The following is a 12,686-nucleotide window of genomic DNA, read 5'->3' as shown; positions in this document are numbered from 1 at the left end:
ATGAGATTATTTCGGAGGGGTCGGGCTGGCGAGGAGGGAAGGCGGTGCCGAGGGGCTTCTCGCTTACGGCTTCCCCGGAAAGGCGAACGATAGGGAACCCTCGAAATCATGAAGTGATTATTGTGATTCCGCTATCCCTGTTGCCCGTGTTTTCCGACGGGTTGTACGAATCAAAGGTTTCGTGCTACCTCCCAGCCTAATATCTCACCTTTCCTTCCCAGAGCGGTGCCTAACACACAGTCCTTTCACTCCACTCAACCTTCCCCTTCTCATTAACTAGTGCACCCTCGTCTGTCACTTCTACTCCATACCTCCCAAGTGACTCACGCAGTCTAGTCACTTCCCGCCGACTGATTCCCAGTCCACATCTCGCAAGCCAGATCACCGGCGGCTCCGTAGTGATGGCTGGATGGAGACACGCCTCCCTGGCATCCCCCACTGAATATGCAGGTCCTGGCAAGCGGAATCGTGCATCGAGAGAAGCGGAGAGCTCGACTGCCGATTGAGTCTGCGGCATCAATAGACGCATTAGAAGCGACTGTTTCGGTGGTCTTAAAGAACGTTGGGCGAGGTCGTTGGGCACGGCTTGCACATGGCATCCCGCTACATGGTCCGCGGCACATCCGGATACGAGGCCTCCATCCGCTCCTCTCATACCATCCATCGCCGGTCCGTTCGTCGACTCGAATCCTGGATGCATGGCTTCTCCACGCTCCGCCGTGTTGACAGCGTCCCTATCGGCGCGCTTCTCTGACTCCGCTAATAGGTTCAGTGGCAAGGTCTCAATCAACGGATTCAGCTTCCTCCTCATAGAAATGTAGAAGATGACCGTGGCCACGATAAGCACAACCTGCATTACCACAGGTCCCACAGCTGTCGCTCGGTCGTCGATCCCAATCCCGAAGAGGCCCAACAGACACAACTCTGCGAGGTAGACTCCAACCATGAGCTGCTGCACCGCGCGTCCGTAAGATGCTCCTTTTGTGTCGACCTGGGTGTTATGCACATAGATCATGTTGTAACGGTAGGCTAGATATATGAGCCCCATACCCACGGTGGCAAAGCCGAGAACAAGCGGCGCGATGACAGCATATGATATGGCTATGACACCCTTGTTCGTCCATTTGGGGTACTCAGAGCCCCAGCTAGGAGCCGTCAACTGCATCCACTTGTCGTACTTCTTCCGAGGGGTTTTGGCGAAACGATTCTGGACGAAGATCCCGACGAGGCCCATGACGTTGAAGAGGTATTTGGCCGAGTTTGCCACGCCATACAGGATAAAGTAGGCGATATAGAAGTTGCTGGCTTTAGGCAGGTTCTTAGCTAGCAGAGGAACGGCCTGTGGAAGATTACTAACGATTTGGCTGGCTACAGCTGTGGCGCCTGATGTGAATGTAGTGATGAGGAAGACTTGAACGACTTGGAACCCGAAGTACCAGACTTGTGTCTGCTGTTCGACCTCAGATAGGGTTACTGCGCCGGCGAGCTTCGCTAACACTGCCATAGTCAGTCATGTGTGAAATCCGATTCTAATATTAACGGCCACTTACAGCGACAAACGATTGGGACGAGCACCATCAGGCCAGCAAGAAGCACCGTAGGCAGCAAGCCCGTGATGACCCCGAGGATCACCTGAGGGATACCATCGATCCAGGCGAGGAACGGCACATTTTCAGTCAGATAGTTCACGTTGCTGATGATACCTACTACCGCAACTAGGATGCTCCAGAAGAGGATGAGCGCAACAATTGCCGCCGTAGCTATGCCGCAGCGGGCAGATTTGTTCCAGGAATTCATCTTCAGATTGTTCCAGATGACCTCGTTTGGTAGGACGCCAAATTGCCGAGCGATGAATGTGGCGGGTTTGTCGGACACTGTCAAGGCGTACGCGGACTGGGCTGCAGCTAGGGGCTCGAATTCGATGAAGACGGCACTGATGAGCTTTTCCTTGCCTGAAAGATGAGAGAGTTGTGCTGTTTGCACTTTTGGGATCACGTCCTTGAGATAACGTCCTTGAGATAACGTGTGCAGTAACCAATAGAGTCGACCTTCTTTCCTATTAAAGGTTGGAGTCGATGAGCGGGTCGATGTCTAGGGTCGATAGGCTGGTCCCGGAACACCCGTTCCTGATCATTGTCTGTGAGTGCATGGTTGCCCATCGTTTTGTACTTCTTGACAGCCTTTTCAATCATGTTTATTTCGGCGCCTTCCAGTTTGAGAGCAGTGTCGTTCATCTCGTCCACGTCGTCTTGCAGGTCCGAGGTGTCCGAGACAAGCCATATCTCCGCGATAGAATAGAACATGTTCTGCAATCGCACATATGACGGTAATTGCTCCGGCACATCTGTAAAGAGAACTGTCCGTTGTGAGATCCGACTCGCGTTCCAGGCCGACAGCATGTATGCTTGCCGGATTTTGATCAGGAAGAGCAATTCGCTCCAAATCAGATACAGAACGAAGCCGATGGGATTAGCCAAACTTCTACTCTTTGGCGTTATCCTGCCTTACCAAAGAAGATCCATGCAATGCCAGCATGTGCAAAGTACCTTGTGGCGTCATCCACGTTGCTGAAAGAAAGGATATCTAGCCCGGACTGGCCCCCTCCGCCAGTTGCATTCACGGGAAAGAGGACGGGCCACGTGATACAGCAACCAACAAAAGCCATGAAGACCATCATCTTGAAGAATCGGACATAAAGGTAGCCATCGAGTGAGTGGTGGCTGAGGATGTATTCATCGCTGATGTTTCGGAAATCCCCGACCCAATCGAGAAAGCCTCGTCGAGGCGGAGGCGTCTTCTCACTATACACTCAAATAGTGAAGGCACATGACATGATAGAAGCCACCACGCACTGGCGGGAAAGTCCGTCGTAGAAGGTCCGAGGCGCGTAGAGTCACTGTTGTTTCCTGCGCAAGAAGAGGACGAGTGCTACGAGAACGGCGGCGAGGGCCACGCATGGCACCAGCGTTGATACCAATGCTGAGAGCGACGATGACTGGTTTCGGTGACTGCCTGATCCTGTAGGGGCACACGCAAAAAGAAAATGCCTGGTCGGTTGTTGTCAGCTTTCGAAAAAGTGTAATTGAAGGAGACAAGACTAACCATGGGATGATCGCCGCTCAGCCATATTGACTGAGAAGAGAAGTCGATTTGTCCTGAAGTTGGTAACCGAACGGTGGGGCATCGTATATCTAGATGGGCAATACGCAGAATGCCATCATCGCGCAACTTGCCGTACTCCCAGATACAAATCCGCTGAGGGGACCAGCGTAGAGCGAAAGATTGGCGTTGTCACCAACCTTGGAAGGGCCCAGATACAGCGACCGCCCAAAACCAATGGGCACGGGTCCGTAACGTGAGGTTACTCCAAGAGTAAATGCCAAGAACATGGCGCAAAATATCTGGCGGAATGACGTTGACCATCAGGCGCGACCGCTGAGAATTGCAGCTCTGTTGAAATGCTTGCGTTGTGTAGCGTGCACTTTGGTTCTTTTGATGTCATCGTTGTGCCGACCAGCCGGACGACCAACATCAACCCTAAGCAACCAAAACGGATCCGCAAAATCGCATCTTCTGTCCTGCCGCCACATGCTAGTTTAAGCCTTCGACTTTCCCAACTTGTACCGTCACTTATACGTCCCTCTTGATACGATGGACAGGGGGGACATAGAACTTGCGCCCATAAACAGCATAGTACACTGTCGCAAAAAGGATCATTGACCCATACATGAGGCATCCCCAGTTCATACTTGTAGGCACAACCGGCACGACGGGTGGGAAGAATTGAAAGAGCGCGAGCGGTATCAAGAAGCAGAGAGCGGCAGCATTCACAAGCGGGCCAGCACGCCCTAATGACCAACGACGCGCAGGCAGCTCCTCCTTCAGCCGCCTCACGAGCACAGATCCGATACAGAGTATGTAAGAGGTAAGGATGCTAACGCCACTAAGCGAGAAGATCGCGTTCAAAGCAGCGGTGGAGCCAATGTTGACGAGCGGAAGGAGACAGTTGATGATGAGGGATATCAGGATAGCGTTGAGCGGAATGGCCCAGCGGCGATCAACCTAGACTGCCATAAATAGATGCGATGCGATGCGAGTATGAATACGCCGTACCTGCGAGATGTAGGAGGAGAATGGAACACCTCCGTCCCGAGCGAAAGACCACAGCTGACGTGAGGCAGTGGCCACTTCCGCAATCACACTTCCGATGAGTGAGATCAGTGGCACTATCGCCATTACCGTCGTCGCCGCAAGGTTGCCTGTTGCGTTCTGGAAGATCTGGAGAAAGGGAGAACCAACCACTCCAACTGGAGATGCTACAATGCCATCCACATCGACCGCGCAGAAGCACAGTGTGATGATCATGACGAATCCGAAAGAAGCATTCAAGGGGAGTGAAGACAATATCGCCAGAGGCAGAGCCCGGGAGGAGTCTTTGACTTCTTCAGCTGGACGCGGAGTCAGCGGTTAGAGAGCCCTTCGTACGAGTTATACGAGCGTAGATGACTCACCCATGTGCACAACACAATCAATACCGGCGAGGGAGCCTGAAAGCGGCATGAGGCCAACCATGAAGGACAGGGCCCCGGTGGACCATCCACCATTATTCCTAAACTCCGTAAAGACGGCGTGAGCAGGTTTCTTCGGTGAGAGCGCCCATAGTGGAATAATGATAGCGAAGAAGCCGCAGATATGAAGGAGGAATACGAGGCCTTGCACGAGCGGGAGCCTTGGACCTAAAATGGTGTTGAAGATGATTGCGAAGAGAATGATGGCGATGACTATGAGCGTGCCGTGCCACGTCTCGTACGCGTATGTTCCGGGATGATTTAGAACGACGAGGCCCTGTTTTCTATTAGGATAGTTCTCACGGATACCGAGAATGGTGTCACGGAAGAGCTACCTGAATGGTGGTTCCAATCAAGAAGGCTATGGAGCCGATAGCCGCCTGCCAGCCTGTAAAGCAGAGCCAGCCTGTGATCGAATCAGCATATGACTTCCGCTGAGCTTGCGAAGACCGACCGCTAAGATAGCTAAGGTATTTCTGGCAGAATGATGGCGAGAACTCGCTGACCCACTAGCACGCAGGTTAGTGATAAATCAAACGCTGAAGTTCCAAATACTCACATGGTATTGACCTCCTGCAGTAGGTGACCTGAACCTTGTAAATACACATGCATTGCGATCTTCGTCTCTTTGGAGACTCACATAGACGCCATCTCCGCCATGCTCGCGTACACAAATCCATAGGCCACAGTCACGATGATGAAGCCGTATATCAGGCCGGCAGTCCCGCCATTCAACAATGCTAGCCCAAACGTCCTGATTAGCACTCATCAGCAGGACGGCCTTGCTCGCAAGATGTGTAGAATATAGTACGTGATGTTGATTTCCCATGTTGAGATTAGGACGCAACCAAAACCGAGAATGGAGATGTGTCGGAAGTTCCTTCGGAGTTGCTGGGCCCGGCCAATGATGCGCATGTAATGCCGGTCAGCATCGGTGCCTTGCCATCTCTTTTCGATGTCAGGTGTCGACGGAAGCTCCTCGAGCACCGCTGTTGGTACGCCTCCCTTCTCCATTGCTAGCCAGTCTCAAGTTGTGTAAAGGTGTCGGTAAGCGCCACGCCCAGAGCAAGGTCGGGAGGGGGCTTATGAAGGTGACGAGCAGGGCCGAACGGTGAGCAGGCTGCATCGGGAGCTGGGACAACTGGTGCTGGCGTAATGATAGGCTTCTGCAGTCATTATCCACCAGCCAGACGAATATCCGCGTGCATAGGGTGTATTGCTGCGTGCATACTCATTGGTCGAGGCTTGCAGGCCACGGACGCGAGCTGCGGGGCGTTCCGTCCCATATGCATTGTGCCGTAGATAGCTTATCCGTGCGGTGAGAAAATGCGGTGGTTGCGGATTGGGGGTGCGTTGGCAGGTTCGGGTTGCCTTCTTTCGGTCTATTTCCACAAAGGGTAATTCCTCCGACAAACAGATACTGTTTCCGGAAAGTTTGCATGGCTCGTAAACGTCACGGCAGAGGGGCACCAGAACATACTAAAACTAGTACAGAGCCCTTGGTGGAGGACCTCGGGACGGTGTAGGTCACGTGAAGCCTGTGGACGGCTGGGGGCAGGTCGTGCCGAATCGAATGAGGAAATTACCGCCACAACCTTCCGACCAGACTTTTCCAGCCCTGGGGCCTTGCACCCCGCGAGGAATGGTTTCCTTGCGGAACGCAGTCAGGCCAGGCCACGGCTGGTAAACGGACGGATACGGTCTTGGACTCGGTAAAATGACGCCTCGATCGCAGAACTCTCCTCGCAAGCTGCACTTCTCTTAGACCAGCTCACCAGGTCACTTGTGCGATCACGACCATGCGGCCCGTTTCTGAATGGCCAGGAGTCGGATAGAGCTAACTCTAGCTGCGTGGTAGTGGGGGTTCTCACGATGGATCGGGCTCCCCACCGACATTATTCAGCAATGACACCCACAATAGTTGCGCCTTCCAGTCATCGCTATCGTGGGCTCCCCCCTTAAAGGTCCCACGACGAGAGCTCTCCCCGCCCGTCTTCTCTCTCTTACCTTTTTCTTCCAAGCATCCTCTCTCTAAGCTATCTGCTAAGTCCCGGTCTCAATTCGCAGCCGCCCACCATGGCTTCGGCAGCACTACATGGCTTCTTTGATATACAGCCAGCCTCGGCGGTCACGAGCCCACCAGCCGCCCACCGGAAAGACATTTCCCAGGCACGGCACGCACCGTCGGAATTTGAACTCGACAATCTCACGTTTGGAAAGTGCTACAATGGCCCTGTCGAATCTGGTGCTCAAACGCCGAAGACTCCAAACGAGCTGGAGATGAGCAGGCCACCATCACCCGTGGGGAACGATGCGGTGCCCATTATGCAAAGCTGGAACAATCCGCCCATGAATAAATGGAGGATCTTGTGTTGCTGTTTGATCTACCTCGGCAATGGGATCAATGACTCTGGTATGCTCGGTTCATGTCCGCATTTGAGCTGGTATCGGGAGGCTGCTAACACGCGTGCAGTCATTGGTGCCCTTATTCCATACATGGAGGTTTACTATCGGATTGGCTACGCGGTCATGTCCATGGTCTTCGTAGGCAATGCCGCAGGTTTCATTGTCGCCGCTTTCTTCACAAACACGACCTTGGGCCGTCTGGGAAGAGCAAAGACACTTATGCTAGCCGAGGTGATAATGATGTCTGCCTACATCATGCTTGTCGCGACACCGCCATACCCCGTCGTTGTTATTGCGTAAGGCCAGAGCACACGCACCCAACGTCACACAAGCTAACTTCGTAACAGCTTCTTCATACTCGGGTATGGTGCCGCGACGAACCTCGCTTTGAACAACGTCTTCTGTGCCAATCTCCACCCTCCAAATGCCATACTTGGAGCCGCTCACGGTAGCTATGGTGTTGGAGGAATCATCGCTCCGATCATTGGAACAGCCATGGTTTCCCACGGTATCTTATGGTCCCGCTTTTACTTCATCAGCCTTGGGCTCCGTCTATGTTGCATCGTCTTCGCGGCGTGGTCTTTCTGGTCCTACAAGGAAGATGCCTCCCAAACACTCTTGACTGCCGTCGAAAGGACTGCGAGTCGACCGGCGCAAGCTGACGAGCGCAATTCGAGCCTGAAAGAATTGAAGCTAGCGCTGAGGAACCGGGCCACGATCTTCGGCGCACTGTTCATTTTCGCATACCAGGGCGCCGAGGTGTCCATCTCCGGATGGGTCATTTCTTTCCTAATCAATTATCGTGACGGGGATCCGGCGCGCGTTGGTTATGTGACTGCTGGTTTTTGGGTAGGCCGCCAGCGTTCGGATGCTGCATTCGACCACCAGCTAATTTCGAAATAGGGCGGCATCACAATTGGCCGTTTCGTCCTCACGCATCTCGCTCCCAAGGTCGGCGAGAAGAACTTCGTCACCATTTTAACTCTCGGTACCCTGGGTCTCCAACTCATGGCCTGGTTGATTCCTAACATAATCGGTAACGCCATCGCAGTTGCCGCCCTAGGTCTTCTCTTAGGCCCAGTTTATCCGTGCGCCCAAACCGTTTTCTCCCGCCTCATGCCTCGTCACGTCCAGACGACCGCGATTGGATTTATTGGCGGAGCGGGCAGTTCAGGTGGTGCGGTCGCCCCATTCACCACGGGTCTCCTAGCTCAAGCTGCTGGGACGTGGGTCCTACATCCGATTTGTATCGGGCTGTATATGGTCATGCTAGCTTGCTGGTTCAGCTTGCCGAAGACGAAGAAGAGGACGGTGTAGATGAGGTCTAGTAAAAATAGGTGCGCGTCCATCCAAATAAAGCTCAAAAAAATAGCGCAAAATAAAGAGCAGTAAAGAATAAAGAAAGAAATAGCAAAAAGAAACCCAAAGGCCCAGAAAACCCCTATAGAGTTTTGCTGTACTATGGTTACGACCATACTCGAACTCCGAACTAGGTCAATCCTAAAGGTTTGGCGCTCTATGGGCTGCGGCTTAAACGGAAGGGCAGTCAGACTTCCCAATCCGCGGCGCTGTCCCGGCGAGTCCAACAGCTGCTGACGTAGTTCGTTTGTTGAAGGATGTGCTCTTTTGTTTAATATATATACGACAATTAATTCGGATTGCGTGCTCCAAGCGTTCCTGTGGTGAAGCGAGGTGGCCAAACTGTGATATTCGATCCGCCGAGGGTAATCACGATACGTAGAACATGTGGAGTCTAGACATGTGTTGTCAGCAAAATTGACATGAAATATCACAAGAGATTTCATTACCCGTCCTGAAGTGCGTCAATGTCGTAACCGCAACCAGCGACTCTTTCAGCCTGTTGAAACTTCGACTCCCGTCCGAGATACCGCAACTGCTCCACGGCATACTGACGTGCGGGCTCAGGAGCCAAGGAAGCGCCTCTGACTGCAGAGAGCGGCCAGAGCAGCGAAGCGACAGTGGCCTTTGTGGGAGCTGACGAGGTAAATTGCGGTACGCTCGCACAGATATCCAACGCTGCATCTTGGATATTCTTCGCTGCCTGGTGCTGGAGTGATGACTGGCTATCCTCCAAGGAGCTGGCTGTGCCATCGAGGAATGCCGCTTGAGCGTAGATAATCTCATTCAAGAGGACGCGAGTCATCCTGCATGAGTTCCACAGCTGGGCGACGCGATGCCAAGGGTACAGGTGGATGGTATTCCCCAGAACCTCAGAAGTCTGGTCGTGGTTCTGGCGAGAGAGCTCCGTGTATTGCCAAGCGCGTGGCAGTTCTTTTGTAAAGACCACATACCGCTGATCGAGCGTCGTAGCCGCGCGAACCATCTCAAGAGCGCCATGTCTCCCTTCCTTTACGGCGGCCAAAAACTCTATCGCGTCCGCCGTAAGAAAGGTAAACGCTAACTGGGGATCGTCCTTTTCGAACGCTTTGGCGGCTGCCGAGACGAGCTCTACTAAATGTGGCGGCAAGCAAGTATTCCGCCGAATGCAGTTGACGTATACAATGTTCACCACTTGCAAGAACAAGCGACGACCAAGGTCCGTGTGGAATTGCTGTGTTCCACGAAGTCGGAGAAGTGTGAGAGCGCCGTCTGTGTGTGTCGTCCAGTTGTTCGGGGTGCGGAGGCCGGGCCATACGATAGCTTCGAATAGGCTAAGTAGGAGGACTGACACCAGTGTGGAGTCTTGTACGGCCGTGGTGGGACTAGCGAGAGCGAGATTCGTTTCTGAGAGAGCAGTAGAGTACAATCTACGTGCTCCACTTATGAGGCTAGGCTCACCGAGCTCGTGTGATAGGAGAGCTATCGATACGGAATGAAGAGTGACGAAAAAGGGAGAACTAAGACCGGTTTGCGCATAGAGACTTGGAAGGTATGCGAAGTGGCTTCCGGGGACGTAGGAGGACATGAAAAGGGAGAACGCAACATGCTCGACGGGCTGAGAAGGATTGCACCGTACTGCGAAGCTCGACACGGCCGTATCCGCTGCGTGCCCATTCCGACTTCGTTTCATCAAGGACGCCTTATAACCCGCCTCCGCCTTTTTCATTACGTTGTCGCTTTCGTCCCGAAAGAGCACGTCCAGCGGGTCGCGGTACCCGGGACAAGGGGTCGACATGCGTAGGCATTGCGTACAACCCGGACTTTTCCTGTCACACTGATACCTCATTAGCCAAAGGTGTCCCGGAGGAGGTGTATAGGCCGGAGGATGCTAAAGAAACCTACCTTGATTCGCCGGTTGCGGCACAGAAAGCATGCTCGCGACGGTCTGCCTCGGTACACCATAGTTCTGAGCTGGATGAACGAAATGATTCGCTGCACTGCCACACGTCCTCGACTTCCTGGACGGGGGGAGATGTCCGAAGCTTAAATGCCACGACTGTCAATGTGGAGCAAAAGCTTGCAGAGGCTTAGCCATGCTTACTGAGGTCCTAGAGATGCGATTGGTTCAAAGCTTCGGAGAATTGAGTGAACAAGTAAGCGGAGCTGAGGTGGAACCGCGCAACAGGGCGCGTGGATGACTAGGAGGCTGAGTAAACAGTTCAGCTCCCCCGCTGGCTGACAGGGTTGGTATATTAACAGCGTTCGAGGATGCGCTAACGAAATGCATGCCGGATACGGTAACTCCAGCTGCGACAACACCAGCGTCTTGAACTATGTCCATAGCCGTATAAAGAGGGAGCAGAACTAGCGATGTGTGGATTATTCTATCATTTGGTCTTTGCACTGACTCTTTACCCTATTTCCCCATTCGCAGTCATGTTCCACGCCCGGGAATGGGTCTCCGTCGTCGAGCTCGTCTTCTACATACCGACTCTCATCCTTGCCCTCATAGTATGCAGCCGCCATGGTTTCCGTCGCAGCTCCGGTTGGGTGTACACGCTTGTTCTATGCATCGTTCGCATAGTGGGCGCCATCTGCCAGCTTGTGTCCTATCATGACCATTCCTCCGGCGTGATCACGGCGACTGCCGTCATCGATTCAATTGGTCTCTCTCCGTTGCTCCTGGCTACTCTCGGAGTGCTATCGCGATTGTAAGTATGGATTTGACCGGTGCTCCAGCGCTTGTTAACGTAGCGCTCAGTGTCGACTTCATCAACGCCAAGTCCGGCGCCACCTTCACCGTCAAGCATTTCCGTCTTCTTCAAGTACTCATTACGGTCGGCCTCGTCCTCAACATCGTAGGTGGTACAAGCGGAAATGTCCAGCCGGACGGCAAAATCGAGGTTCAGACTACTAGCAAAGTCGGAATCATCCTCTTCATCGTCTCCCACGTTGGCTTGGTCCTCGTCTATGCCGCATCCGTCCCTCGAACGGCCTGTGTTCCGCCAAAAGAACGCCGCGTACCCGTCGCTCTTCTCCTCGCTTTGCCATTTGTCCTCGTGCGCCTCGTATACTCGGCCTGTGCTGTCTTCCTGCATAACCATCTGTTCAACATCATTACTGGATCCGTACCGGTTTACGTCGTCATGGCCGTTGTGGAAGAGTTCATCGTCGTGGCGATATACCTTCTTCTTGGCTTTGCGGTGGATAAGCTGGATGACACCCAGCAGGGGCCACTCGCGTCCAGGCCTTGGAAAGGGAAGTGTGATCGAAGGGGTCGGAGCATACCACGGGTGCAAGTGCACGCTGAACACCTTAGAGAATTACGGGGCGTCCCACCTCCTGTATAAGATCATACAGGACGAGGACGTGTAATGTTAGGAGCGGGCTTGCCCTGCACCTCAAGACCGATCGAAACATATTAGGAAGCGCGAGAGGAAGATCGCTGGCGGGCTCTAGCTGTGATGGGGATGGTTGCGGAGCTGGTGCAGACGGCGTTTGAAGGCCCTCCTGCTGTTCGCGTTTATAGACCAATAGATCTCATGTCTTTTTCCTTTCCCTAACTCTTTGGTGTGCTACACATTTCCCTATCGATGTACATGAGTAAGATGACGAATGGCCGCCCAGCTGCCTAGAAGACAGAAAGCAGAAAGCAGACTTTCGCATTGCTCGGACTGGTTTTGGCTCACTCCTGCTGGCCAGACGGAGCTGGTGGTGTTTTAGGAGAGCGGCCCAGCATCTTCCTGAGTCATCGCTGTAGGGCAGTCCTACAACTTCAGCTCGGTTTTTGCTTTGGAAGGGGTCAATCCATATACGCGCGCGGCCCGTTCGGCGGTGATAGAGGACTTACCGGACTGGTATGGAATGATGAACAGGAATACCTTACTGCCGATACGGACGAAACCGAGAGTGAGCTGAGGTCTTTCCGGCTCTCCGTTCCCAAGGAGCGTTTCTTCATACCAGCAGGCAATCGGGGTTGATTAGTGAAGTGGATGCTCTCACCAGGCATGTCGGCCGATGAGAGACGTGCATAAATCTGCAACTGGCTTACCATTCGGATGCCCGCGGACCCACATCGTACCTGTCCATCCTTGCCAAATGGCTCATGGACGAATGCGGCGTGTGCGGAGGGTCCCCTAGCGGGGTTGAAAACCACCTAGGCAGGAAAAGCTTCATCGGAGCTAAACGGAGTTAGCCCTCCGACATTCTTCGGTAGCGTTATCCCTCCTCCTGAAGTCTCTTTCATCCCAATTACCGAAAAGTCCCCCCACCACAACGGACGACGGCCCTGCATTAAGTTTCGAAGACATCATGGGTAGCTCTGGAGCCACAACATATTTAAGAGAGGGGCATGCCTTCACTGAGCTCATC

The 12,686-nt window shown here is 53.4% G+C and overlaps 5 protein-coding genes across 5 annotated transcripts; 2 read left to right on the top strand and 3 right to left on the bottom strand.

Moving 5' to 3' along the window:
- Positions 1-229: 229 nt before the first annotated feature.
- Positions 230-3,127, bottom strand: BU26DRAFT_535584 (DUF221-domain-containing protein; the record flags this gene model as incomplete). The annotated part of the gene is made up of 6 exons (XM_033831296.1): positions 230-1,497; positions 1,551-1,982; positions 2,036-2,478; positions 2,547-2,801; positions 2,898-3,018; positions 3,103-3,127. 6 exons carry the CDS (start codon positions 3,125-3,127, stop codon positions 230-232), a joined length of 2,544 nt encoding a protein of 847 aa, XP_033676070.1.
- Positions 3,128-3,630: 503 nt separating this feature from the next.
- Positions 3,631-5,582, bottom strand: BU26DRAFT_441536 (amino acid transporter; the record flags this gene model as incomplete). Its single annotated transcript, XM_033824459.1, has 8 exons — positions 3,631-4,062; positions 4,114-4,448; positions 4,512-4,845; positions 4,904-4,974; positions 5,023-5,077; positions 5,128-5,155; positions 5,209-5,322; positions 5,380-5,582. The coding sequence occupies 8 exons, from the start codon at positions 5,580-5,582 to the stop codon at positions 3,631-3,633; spliced, it is 1,572 nt and encodes a 523-aa protein (XP_033676069.1).
- A 688-nt stretch (positions 5,583-6,270) lies between these two features.
- Positions 6,271-8,615, top strand: BU26DRAFT_611249 (MFS general substrate transporter). The gene is made up of 4 exons (XM_033836058.1): positions 6,271-6,981; positions 7,042-7,270; positions 7,322-7,823; positions 7,878-8,615. The coding sequence occupies exons 1-4, from the start codon at positions 6,645-6,647 to the stop codon at positions 8,289-8,291; spliced, it is 1,482 nt and encodes a 493-aa protein (XP_033676068.1). The 5' UTR covers positions 6,271-6,644; the 3' UTR covers positions 8,292-8,615.
- On the bottom strand, positions 8,290-10,362 carry BU26DRAFT_186844 (uncharacterized protein). Its single transcript, XM_033820468.1, has 3 exons — positions 10,218-10,362; positions 8,783-10,149; positions 8,290-8,727 (listed from the first exon to the last, which is right to left on the bottom strand). The coding sequence occupies exons 1-3, from the start codon at positions 10,275-10,277 to the stop codon at positions 8,703-8,705; spliced, it is 1,452 nt and encodes a 483-aa protein (XP_033676067.1). The 5' UTR covers positions 10,278-10,362; the 3' UTR covers positions 8,290-8,702.
- Positions 10,363-10,769: 407 nt separating this feature from the next.
- On the top strand, positions 10,770-11,578 carry BU26DRAFT_410496 (uncharacterized protein; the record flags this gene model as incomplete). The annotated part of the gene is made up of 2 exons (XM_033822933.1): positions 10,770-11,026; positions 11,077-11,578. Coding segments are annotated over 2 exons (759 nt in total), but the record flags the coding sequence as incomplete, so codon positions are not given.
- Positions 11,579-12,686: the final 1,108 nt, after the last annotated feature.

The sequence above is a fragment of the Trematosphaeria pertusa genome (assembly GCF_010094035.1).
Source record: "Trematosphaeria pertusa strain CBS 122368 unplaced genomic scaffold BU26scaffold_26, whole genome shotgun sequence".
NCBI classification, from domain to species: Eukaryota; Fungi; Ascomycota; class Dothideomycetes; order Pleosporales; family Trematosphaeriaceae; genus Trematosphaeria; species Trematosphaeria pertusa.
This window is presented reverse-complemented; position numbering and strand designations above follow the sequence as displayed.

Coding starts and splice junctions, on each gene's coding strand:
- BU26DRAFT_611249 (XM_033836058.1), top strand. CDS start 6,645: ATGGCTTCGGCAGCACTACATGGCTTCTTTGATATACAGCCAGCCTCG. Junction 7,271..7,321: donor TACCCCGTCGTTGTTATTGC/GTAAGGCCAGAG, acceptor ACTTCGTAACAG/CTTCTTCATACTCGGGTATG. Junction 7,824..7,877: donor ATGTGACTGCTGGTTTTTGG/GTAGGCCGCCAG, acceptor ATTTCGAAATAG/GGCGGCATCACAATTGGCCG.
- BU26DRAFT_186844 (XM_033820468.1), bottom strand. CDS start 10,277: ATGGTGTACCGAGGCAGACCGTCGCGAGCATGCTTTCTGTGCCGCAAC. Junction 10,150..10,217: donor GCCGCAACCGGCGAATCAAG/GTAGGTTTCTTT, acceptor ATGAGGTATCAG/TGTGACAGGAAAAGTCCGGG. Junction 8,728..8,782: donor ATTGACGCACTTCAGGACGG/GTAATGAAATCT, acceptor ACACATGTCTAG/ACTCCACATGTTCTACGTAT.